General features: G+C 43.3%; 1 protein-coding gene across 4 annotated transcripts in view; it reads left to right on the forward strand.

Moving 5' to 3' along the window:
- glra1 (glycine receptor, alpha 1) overlaps window positions 1-12229 on the forward strand; it is a 119651-nt gene that overhangs the window by 82125 nt on the left and 25297 nt on the right. For all 4 annotated transcript variants that reach the window (XM_004552061.4, XM_004552062.4, XM_004552063.4 and 1 more), the window contains one exon: window positions 6160-6374. In XM_004552061.4, coding sequence (XP_004552118.1) covers window positions 6160-6374 — 215 coding nt within the window. The remainder of the gene's footprint in view (window positions 1-6159; window positions 6375-12229) is intronic.

The raw sequence follows: 12229 nt of genomic DNA on the forward strand, positions 1-12229 counted from the left end.
CATGGAGCTTAAGACTTGAACTGTTACTGGATGTTGATTATTAGCAGTGCTCGGGTCGATACTGAAGAAGAGTCACGTTTTACGTTGCTTGTTTTATACTACTGTAACACGTTTTAGCAACTGAGCTGTCTGCTTTTACTCGTCACTCTTTCCTCTATAAACAGGAAGTCTCGGTGTTTGTGTGGCTTTTAGAGAGAGGTGGGTAGTATATAATTACATTTACTCAGTTACATTTACTTACAGTACAATTTTTGGCTACTCTCCCCACCTCTGGTTTTTGTGCATGTCTGTCTTGAAAAAGAGATCTCCATCTCAGTGAGATGACCTGTTTCAATACAGGATTTAATGATAACAGTAATGATAATAATAATATTAATAACTTGCCACAAAGTTGAGAGTGGTTAGTTTGACTCTTTACAGGTGCGTCGCTGCCACGTCGCTCTGCGCGTCTTCCCTCGCAGCTTCAGCTGTGGCTGAATGAATCTGGCTGTTTATCATAGCAAACATTCCTAAAACTAAAACTCTGAACGAGGACCTGACAGAATCTTCTCCTTTAGCATAGCTGTCTTCACCGTTAAATTGCCTTCACTGTTCAGGAACAATGCATTTTCACTTTTGATATTTCCACATTTGCAGTTTATAGAGGCAGACAGGAGACAGCGAAGCAGGTAGAGCGCAGTTAAGGAAATGCGAGCCAATCAGAATGAGTTCTGAGCAGGTGTTTAAAACAGGTTACAGGTTGGTTTTGTGATCAATACGAGTTTTGAAATATTTAAAGAGCGGGCGTGCTGGTTCTTCTTTGTTGGTGTGTCTCTGATTCTCAGTCAGGCCGAGAAGACGGAGTGTGACGTAGTACAGAAACATGTAAACCTACATACATGCCACCTCTGTTGCAGGGGATGAGTGAATTTACAGATTTAAACACACACACATGAATGGTGTGAGTTCATGTACAGTGTTAAGTACAGCAGAGACACACACATCTTCCACACAGTGAGATATGGGCCTGGCTGAATAATTTCAATCTTCTTATCAGATAGAAAATATGGACAGCACTTAAAAGCTCTGAAGTGTATCACAGCTATAAATCAAGTTCACCCCCCTCCTCCTCCTGCTGTCGTCATTCTCTCCTTCCCTCTTGTATCTTCCACTCCTCCTCATCCCTCTCTCCTCTCGCTCTATCCTCAAGTTTCTCCGACTTTCCACTTGACATCCTTCTTCTCCTCGGTCACTCCCTCCTTTCACTCCTCCTCTCTCCAGTCTTTTAGGGTTAACTCTAACTGATGAGGCCACCGTGCATTGATCGTCTTTGATTAAATGGATCTTCGGCCATCTCGCTCTCTGTGGTTTATTATGAGACCCAGTGTGCTCATTACATTACAGAGAGGCAGAGGGACACGGTTACTGTTGCTACAGTGCTGCAATGCAAATAAACCCACTGCAGTCTGCATTTTAAATGCTAGAATTTCAGATTTGAAAATAATGTTTAACCTTTAACAGACCATATATAACAACCAGCCTGTTTACCATTTACTGTCATCCAGAGATGAAAACCAAAGCATTACAGCTATCACTGTTAGGACCCTGGCGTGGCTAACTAGCATAAGCATAATGCTTAGCATACCATTACTTATCCATCCATCTTCTCCTGCTGATCTGGGTCCGGGTCAAAGGGGCAGTAGACTTAGCAGAGGAGCACAGCACTAGGACATCCTGAAACACCTCATGGCAGAGACAAGGCATCCTGGTCAGTGTGGAGAAGCAGCAGATACCCTACGGAGGGTGTATCTACCCAGAGCTCATGGTAGCATGTGAGGACAGCAGATTAACCATTAAGGCTTTAGTTTCACACTCAGCTTCACCACAGCACACCAGTACAACCAGTCCACATCACCACAGAAAATAAACCTTTACATTTGATTTACAAGTTGTGCTAACAAAAATGTTTAATTAGCTAACTTCAGGTGTCGGTAAGGTATCACAGAGGCATTCAAGCTGATATTAGATGATGTCTCTGTATGTGTTTACAAGCAAAGACAGTTTTCAGATGATAAAATATTCCCAAATCTCGTGCAGTGATGTGGTGATGTGGTGATGTGGACTGGCTGTACTGGTCTGCTGTGGTGAAGAGAGAGCCGAGTGTGGAAGTAAAGCTGTGCAGCTATGCTGCTGTGACCAAAAGAATGAGATACAAGTGCAGCAGACTCACTGTGAGCCAGTTTTGACAGGATTGGACAGATAACTGGTCTCAATGATCCTGTTTGTTGGAGTCAGTTTTTACTGCAGGAAACCACAAAAACAGCAGCTGCACAGTTTTGCTGTTGATTTCAAACATTTCATTTAAGAATTGTTATGATGAACTTACAATAAGAGGTTTGTCATGTCACATCTGTCAAATCAGTTCTGATGATGTTTCATCTGGACACACCTTCTTCTTCCCGAGACTCCGTCAATGTCAAACCCAGAAAATGTAGTTTGCTCTCACGAACAGTAGAAACGAATGCAGTGTTCATCTAGGATCTACAGTGAGAGTGGACCGCATCTTTTTCTGGAACAAAGCAATACGCGTCAGATAACTGAGTGAAAATATAACCAGGATAAAAAACACAAACAGGAACCGAGACCAAAATTTCTCAACTTTTAAGGGTGTTTGCTTCCAGGTTTGTACAAAGTATGGATGATGTCAGAAATAATGTCATGAATACTTTTTTATTTATTCCAAATAAACTCCAGACTGCATCCTGTAAACAGAAAAAGATGAATGACTGTCTCATGTAAAACCAGACTGACTCTGTGATTTTTGAGATCAGGCCTCTGTGGGGGTTCTCGCCATCTGCTGTAGGATTTACACCTTTTCTTGTGTCTGCAGAAGCTTCTTTCTGTCGGGCTCTATGTTCGAGACCACAGTGATGCTGCTGAATGAATTCGGATAAGTATCTAAAAATCTAAAGTGCCTAAAACTAAAGCACAGTGTGTATTTGTACTGCTGTGCAGTGTAGTACAGCATGAGCAAAGGGATTAGGAGAAGTAGGTCCTGACTCCATTCTTCCTAATCTCTGCACTCCCTTTTCACGGCAGCATGCTGTGAGCATAAACATCCAGAGCTTCCCCTCAAAAGGATGAGCAGTGCTTCTGGCAGGTACAACAAGGGAAACGCATCAGCGGGCTTTTAACAGCACACTGCATGTAGTGCGCTGACTTAAGAAGGCAACAAAGTCAAGTTAAAGTGCTGCTTTGTGAGGAGATGTAGGACAAAAACATCCAGTTCACGGTCCTACGTTTCGACAAAGACAAATAAATTCATTTTTCTACACAGACACAACAAGCGTGCCGGAGAAACACTCAGACGGATAAGATGGACGTGACTGTTTGATCACTGATTTATGAAGATGTGTCCAACTCCGAGCTTCCTGAATGAGTGAAAAAAGGCAGAGTGCTTGTGCCTGTTGGGGAATAACAGAGTTGGTCATGATTGTGGGAGTTATTCACAGATGTACTTTTCCAAAACCAACAATCCAGCAAACTGGCCTGCTTCAGTCAGCATTTAGACAGATGTACAGAGAAGAAAATGCAAACGTCTCAATGGAGCCATCTTCGTTTGGAGTGGAACCGTCTGAGAGTACACACCGTTACTCCCCGTAGTTAAATAATTAGTGCTTTCCCTCCTCTGTCATACAGTTGTCGGGTTTCAGCTGACCACTTTAGCCTTTTCTAAAATAAAACTGAACAGCCAAAAGTAGCAGGACGCTGCAGGACATAAAGCTCATGTAAAGATGAGCACAACGCTGATGCAGCCGTTATAACAGATGTGTCTTCAGTGCAGCTGATATGAAGCTTGGCTCAGGTCACCAGATACTTTCAGAGCATCTTTTCTTTACACTTTAAACTCCAGAGGTGACCTCCAGGGCTGGAAATGAAGCCAGCAGCTGCAATTCCTCTACTGTCCACTAGAGGCTCCAGCAGTGAGTCAGTCTCCATAGACTCCCATGTTGAACCTTTGCAGCAGAAATAAGCATGTTTACAGCCTGATGCTGTTTTTGTCTTTATAGATAATTTCTTTCGTCACGACACCTGCAGAGGGACAGAACTCACCTGTTTAACTTGGACTGTAAACAGGATATTTTGAATATTTTTATTGAGCTGCTGGTTTTGATAAACCTGATTATTCCTGGTTGTGTTTAGCTGCTGATGGATTCGTGTGTTAAACACAATGCCTCATCTTCTCTTTCTTGGACTAAAATAAACTGTGCACTTTGTCCTCTTAGAGTGATGAAAAACGCTGCTGTGCTGTGAAGATGGAAATGATTCGCTCCTCTTCACACTCTGTGAGTGGCAGGCTGAATCCCAAACCTCCTCCTGGGTTTGTTTTCAGATGTGCCACATGTTTGGCTTCCTTTGATATTTGGCGAGCCCCCGTACGTCTCTCTGATTTTCTGCTTTGGCTTAGCATGAGCGCTGAAGGAAGATGACATTTTGTCTCAAAGACGTCAGCATCGTCTCTGTGGCTCATCCTTTTTTCAGTCTGAGAGCTCCTTCCTTCCTTCTCTTACTCTCCCCCTCGCTCTTGTTTCCTTGCTTCCTCCAATCTGTGCTTGTTGTTCTTTTAATTTACCCTCCGTCTCATCATTTCCACCTGTTCTTCAAGGAGATGTGCCTTTGCCAATGTTTAATGTGCCCTTTCAAATGAAGATAATCGAGAATTCAGTAACACTCTTCGGTGATAATGGAACCGCACTGCCTCTGGGAAACTGATGAAAGAACATTTTGCTTTTGTTTAAACATTGACCAGCGTCGTTTCTTTTTCCTGGAATCAGCGCTGTGTGCTTTATGTGTTGCAAGTTCAATCATTCTCCAAATGAGATTTCCGTGTGATAATGGAACACCTACCGACACAAAATGACTGGCTCCATGAATATAAAGCTGCGGAGAGAAAATCTTATGCGTGTCGTAAGCCATCTCATTAAAAACCAAACCAGTTGCTTTAAAAAACGCTAAAGATAAGAACAGCAAAAATGGGCACTGTTACTTTTACATGCCATGATCTGTGACCACCATCTCTTGCTCTGAAACTGAACTCAGGGCTTGTGGTTAATTTGGTGATTCTTCGGGTTTTCTCTCTGTTATTGACACAGAACTTAAAGTTAATCCCTTAATTCCATAATCCCTGATGACTCCGATGTTTAAACTGCACCATGCACTGCCCATCTGCAAGCCACTTTGCAACCCACCTCGTCCCTCTGAAACACACTGAAGTAGAATACACGAGACAAGGTTGCAGGACTCTTCACGACGATAACGAAGATGATTAGTGTTGCGAGAGGGTGTACTTAATAATCAGGCCCCATGTTATCTTAATGACCTTATAGTACCATATCACTCCATTTGACCAAGGGGTGGCTGTAGCTCAGGCGGTAGAGCAGGTCATCTATTGATCGAAAGATTCGAGGTTCGATTCCTGGCTTCCCCTAGTCTGCATTAACCCCAAATTGCTCTCTGATGCATCCATCAGAGTATGAATGTGTGTGAATGTTACTTAGAAAGCACTTAGAACAATGTGCTTGTGTGAATGGGTGAATGCATAATGCAAGTTGTGTGAAGCGCTTTGAGTGCTCAGAAGAGTAGAAAAGTGCTATATGAGAACCAGTCCATTTACCATCACTTTGCTCTCACACTGCAGGCTTACTTGTTGTTCCTAGAGTATTTAAAAGTAGAATGGGAGGCAGAGCCTTCAGTTTTTAGGCCCCTCTTGTGTGGAACCAGCTTCCAGTTTGGATTCGGGAGACAGACAGTATTTCTACTTTTAAGATTAGACTTCCCTGACCACCCTGGCATCTTTCCTGCATGCGCCCTGCACATCAACAGCACAAGCTAAAGGGTCCACACAGTTCTATAAAATACAACACCAGTGGGTTTTGATGTGTTAGTATGTGATCAGCTGAGACAAGAATGTGTTAATAGTAAATAAGCTGGTGTGCTCACTCAAAGCAGCAGTAACAGGACATTTGTCACCCTCACCCTTCTCTTTCTTCTCATTCGACAGGACGAGCCCAAAGAAACTGCTGTCCTTTCTCATATCTTCTGCTCTCTCTGTTGTCTCATATCTCTTCGCCCACAAACTCCGACCTCATCAAAGACACTTCTTTGTCCCCCACCTCCCAGGTAAATTCACCTGTATCGAGGCTCGTTTCCACCTGGAGCGTCAGATGGGTTACTACCTGATCCAGATGTACATCCCCTCTCTGCTCATAGTCATATTGTCCTGGGTTTCCTTCTGGATCAACATGGACGCCGCGCCCGCCCGGGTGGGCCTGGGCATCACCACCGTGCTGACCATGACCACGCAGAGCTCCGGTTCAAGAGCGTCTCTGCCCAAGGTGAGGACAAATCACTCGTTATTGTAGTCTGCTTGGACTTCATGAACATACCTTATTTCTAATTCATTTATTCCTGGACTCTTAGAGAGCAGCTTTGCATGATTCACAGTTTAAAATAATCCTTTCTCAGTGCTTGTCTGAAACAAGCTGTTTTAGCTCCTCCCCCTTACAATGACCTTCCATCTGATTGTCTTCCCCTTCCATATGGAAGGTATTAACAGCAGGAGGGTGCAGCTTTTACACTCATAGCCAGGTGCCTGAGAATACAATAATATCATATAGACGTCATACAGAGGTACGAGTAGAAAGAAACTGTAACGCTTGAGGTTTTGGCTCATTATTGGAAACTGGAACAGCAGACAGGAAATAAGAAACAGCAGAACGGAGCCACTTTAAAGGTTTGTATTCCTTAACCCTGTAACATTTCACAGGGTTGTGTGATTTTTTGAGACCTCTGTGTCATTAATTTTTTTTTTCCTAAAAACTGCAAAAATACATAAAAATAATAATAAATAAAAACATTTTAAAAAAAACCCATAAAACTCCTATATCAAGAATTTTATTCATATGATAGCTTGTAATGATGACATACAAGAAAGCCGCAGGATAATCACAGAATTAGCTATTTTATGCCTTTTATGTTCCAGTCCAGTGTTTATAATAAGCTAATATTCTACTGCTTCTTCTTCAGTACTTAACTCTGTATAAAGACAGAAACAAAATCATCTTATTCCTGTGATGAACTTTCAGGTTTGAGCTGATACTTATTTTCACATCTGTTGACTTTTACCTTTACAGATATTGTTTTTCATCCGTCACACCCCCAAAAACACCAAAACAAAGTAAAATATGAAGCAATGGCAGGAAGAATTTGTATGCATGACGTGCCGTTTAATGACAGATGTCTTTTCATCCCTGTTGGAAGGAAGGCCTACAGCTTTTTCTGATAATTAAGGGACATAAATGACAGAGGCAGTGACAAAGACGATGTAGACAGAGAGGAATTAATTGAAGAAAAGTTGGAATGAAGGGAAAAGATAAATCAATGGGAGGGAAAGAAAAATTTCCTTTTCCCTGACAAATTAGAGACAGAGTGGAGGGAAGTCGAGAGGCAGACAGATGGAGGGATGAAAGAAGGAAGAATTTAAAAAAAGACCTTTAACAAAGAAGGTTCAAGGAGACAAAAATGGAGACAATATGTTTTAGAAAGCGAGAGGAATCTTTTACTGTCAGGGATTTTCAGATTAAAGTGAAAAAATGGTCAGGGTCTGCGTGAGCTAGTAGGATTGTATAATTACGTCCAGGAAAGCTGTAATCCCCAACACAAACACACACACACACACACACACACATATACACACTCTGTTGACATTAGGTGCTTCATGCGCTCTAAAAATTGAACAAGTGAACCATGATTCCTCTGCAGTTCAGCTGTCACAATAATGATCACACAGCACAGCTGAGCTTAGGTGGGCATGCTGCTCCCTCTCTCACACACACACACAGACACACAGTGTTCTGTGAGTGTTCTCACAGTGTTCTGTGTGCGATTGATAGCAGACACACACACACACACACATATGGCTCTCTTCAGATGTTTCTGCTGCAGCTTGTCAGATCAGAGCAGATGGAAGTGGACACGAGGCGAGATCTCTGCTCAGCTGATCATGCTGTCCATATACAGCACAGTACACACACAGTATGACTCTCTCCACGTCTACTTATCGTACCATTATTGGGACACATGTTGTTGTACCCTCTAAGCCCCAGCCACAGACCTGGGGCGGCTGCAGTTCACCTGTAGCAGTGGACTTTCAGAGAGGGGCTGACTTCACTGATTCAGATCAGGGCGCTCTCATCTCAGGGCTGCAGATCCTTTTTGTGAGAAAGTACAGACGTCGCAGAAATATGCAGACGTTTCCTTCGGTTCTGCTGCTGCCAGGATACAAACAGCGGCTATGAGCGTTACGGCCCCAACCGAAAGACAAGGAACCAGGAGAGGTGGGGTTGGCGTAAGCTTCTCAGCAAAACCGACTGCACGCCTCTGTCTCCACGTCTTCACTTTTATTTCCTTTGCCTTCTCTGCTCAGTTAGTTTTAAGCCCCTGAAAAATGTCTGATCAGGTTTAGGAACAGCTTGAATACATAATAACCCAGCGTGTTGTGACACGTGCGTTTAAATTTCTGAACAAGCATCCCTCTGTGGGGAGCCAGGACCAAGACCTCAGTACCAGGTTATGAAAACTTTGAGCCCCTTCTCTGACACATCAGGGATGATAACTGGCTGTGTGGAAACTACATCCTTCTTTAGTATTTATGATGATATTTCTTTTCTGTCTCTCAGTGAAGAAAGGATCGATGCATTGATCTTCTGACAGGGAGCTCAGTTGCGTGATGCTGCATGCATGAACAGCTGATGCCCCGTCAGAAACCTTCAGTCCAGTCGTGACTCGATGCTGAGGAAGCCCCTCTCAGAGTTCTCAGAGTGCTGCTGAGTCAGCAGAACTGTGCTGGAAATCTGAACAGGTGAAGGATGACTACGGGGAGATCTGTTATTAATCCAAGTTTAATGTCAACTTTGGTGAAATTAAAAAAGAAGGATGGTCAGATTATCTTACATTACAGATTAGCACAGAAAAAAACATCATCTGTTCAGTACTGAAAGATGATCTTTCCATCCATCATTCCCACATTTTCCCGTTCCATGCACGTTGTATTCCACTAGCCCACTTCTCAGTTTGTCCTCTCATCCTGAAGACTTGATATGGAGCTTGCTGATCGGGCCACATATGAACCGGTATGCTTCAGTTATCTGTCGCTTTTATCAGGATGACGTTAGCCTGGGGACATTTTGTAGATGCGTGAAAGGATTGAAGCTCCAATCTGTTGTTCCCAAGTGTTCACACTAGACTATCCAGCTACTCTACTCACGTGCCCCAAACGATTTCCAAGCTACCCCATGCCTTGAATCCCTCTGTGAGTGGGTCACACAAAGACGGGTAGAAGCTAGGCGTCGCCTCCACCCACACGGGCTACGTCAGCAGTACGTCACTGTGCTGTGCTGACCACGTTCCTCTCTCACGCTGATGTCACAGCAATGGAGGGTGCTATCTGGGCCAAAACAACCATGTCTGATGCCTGAGTTTTAGGCTCCTGTGGATTATTCTTACACACATTTTTACCTCGTTATTTCAACCTGTGGAAACATTCAATGCAATATGATTATGGCAGAAAATAAGGGAAAATCCCCCCTCAGTATTCCAGACACTTGCTCAGTCTGTCAGCACTTTCAGCTCACGGCCCGCCACTACTTCTTCTTCTTCTTCTTTTTTGATCCTTGCCCTGTGAAGCATGAGTACAGTAACGCCGCCTAAGCTGCTCAGCAGGTCACTACTGCTCAGTTTGTCTGTCAGGAGCTTTCAGCCTCACACAGATCATACTGCAGCACCGAGCTAACAGTCGCCTGTGGACACAGTAAAAACACACGAGTCACTCTCAGGATGTAGAGCGTGAGTTTAGTGTGCTTCAGTCCTGCCAGATTTCATAGCTAAGCAGAGTCTGCGAGAGCTAATTTAAGAAATCTGTACCAGCAGCATAAGGAAAACTGTGGTCACTCATAACGCTTCATGTTGGCAGTAAAACAAAAACAGCATCAGGAAATAAAGTGTTGTCCAACAGTGTGGTGCAGACTCTCTCTCCATCTGCTTCATTTACCTCGCTTAATGCTCTGCCTTCCCAGAATCAGCACCAGAGAAGGCACTATTTTAGAGAAGGGTCATTCAAAAGCTTCTTTTACTTCTGGATCTGCCCAAGTTTATGAACATAACCATACAGTCCAAAATAAAGCAGCACAGGAACCAAAGCTGACCTCTAAAATCGTCCATGCTGATTTTATGAGTATGTATGAAAAGGTAACGTGTGTGCTGGGCAGGATTTGAAGATTGTTTCTACTGCTTCACACAAAGGAGGAAAAGCTTCTTTCAGTGTCTGTGAAATCATTTTTGTGGGAGAGTCATCCCCGTCTCTCTGGCTGGATGACCATCACCACTGAGCGTTGAGGCCTCTCGGCAGCTCGGGGAGGGAGTCGCTCAGGCGTTCGAAGATAAACGTTTTCATGAACGGCACAAACGAGCACGAATCACAGCGAGGTCGAACGGCGATGATAAGCACTCTGTGTTTGTGTAAAGTGATCCAAAGTCATAGTTTAATTGGATTTTAAACGGCTGATTGTGGGCTTCCTCTCTGCGAGACAGACCAGGTTCTCCCTCTCAGGCTGCACGCTGTAATTGCGTTTGGAGATGAAGAGTTGTAATGACAGGCGAATGCACTCGAATAAAGGTACTTGGCGGGCAGATAGCAATCATACAATGATCCAACCAGACTTCATTTAGCCCGTGTTATCTGGACAGTCCTCGCCCTGGCCGTCTTGCTGTAATTTCACTGGTTCTGTGAGCTAGTTGGGCCCAGTGTTGTGTTTTACGTGCACCTGGCTGTGCATGCAGTCAGGTAAATTTAATAATGTAGTGAAAGCACCTTAACCTCGTAGTCTAAGCTCAAGACAGTGGAAATACCTTTACACGTATGCCTTTATTGCGATAAAGATACAGAGCATCACTCATTCCTGTGCACTCAGATATTGCAGACAAATGTATAAATGAGTACAGATTATCAGACCACTATGAAATTAAAGTATTTTAATGTATTTGGATGCTTAGATTATTTTACTTTTGCACACAGAAATCAAATTATTCCGCAAAAAACAAAAACTGCCAGGGTAATGATTACCCCTGAAGCTAACAGTCCATTTAGCTGGACAACAGCCTGCAGTCATCTACTGCAGTCTTCACTCCTCTCCTCAGTAATCCCAGCCTGTTCTTCTTGGGAGAACCTCTCGGGCTCAATGAAAAGGTCAGTTTTTCAGGAGCAATAATATTCACCCTATTCACTGTTGTTTTTTCTGAAATCATTCTGCTATTGTGTGCAAACTGGAAACATTTATGCTTTCTGAAGGAAACCAGTATGTTTATAAAATCCTTTTCCTCTGTTAAAAAGCACTTCGCCAAAATCTGCACATTTCATTGGGGAAACAGCTTATTTGGATTTTTAGGTCGTTTGTTTGAGTGACCAGGGGAAGCTCTATAAGAACGGCGTATTGCTTCAACAATAGCTTACACTGATCGGTAACACTTACTAAAGTCCCAGTGCCCTGCTGCCAGATAAAAACATACACCAACCATAACTTGACTGCCATAATTCAGTTCAGTTTTATTTATACAACGCCAAATATAAGCGACAACAACAGTCACCTCAAGGCGCTTTATCCTGTAAGGTAGACCCTACAATAATACATACAGAGAAAACCCCAACAATCATATGACCCCCTGTGAGCAAGCACTTTGGCGACAGTGGGAAGGAAAAACTCCCTTTTAACAGGAAGAAACCTCCGACAGAACAAGGCTCAGGGAGACGCGGGGCCATCTGCTGCGACCGGTTGGGGTGAGAGAAGGAAGACATGATAAAAGACATGCTGGGGAAGATAACTCTGAATAGTAACGGCCCCACAAATTGTTGCAGTCTTTGATTTAACCTCCTAAGACCCGAAGTCTTCCGTGGCATGCCTTTTTAATTACTCTTTGATCTTTGGGCATATTGGGACCCGATGAATGTAAAAGCAAAGAATTACCTTTTTTTTTTTTACCTGATTTTTGTTTCTAAAAGAAATGAGATCCACATATGATAATATTTGTTTAAAATTTCGATAGAACAGTGGCAGTATATTGTCCTCGTAAGTGGATATTAGGCCGCTGTAGGGCAAGGTTTAGTATTTTGGTCTAGACAACCCAAAATGTAATGTCC

The sequence above is a fragment of the Maylandia zebra genome, linkage group LG2, assembly GCF_041146795.1.
Source record: "Maylandia zebra isolate NMK-2024a linkage group LG2, Mzebra_GT3a, whole genome shotgun sequence".
Lineage (NCBI taxonomy): Eukaryota > Metazoa > Chordata > Actinopteri > Cichliformes > Cichlidae > Maylandia > Maylandia zebra.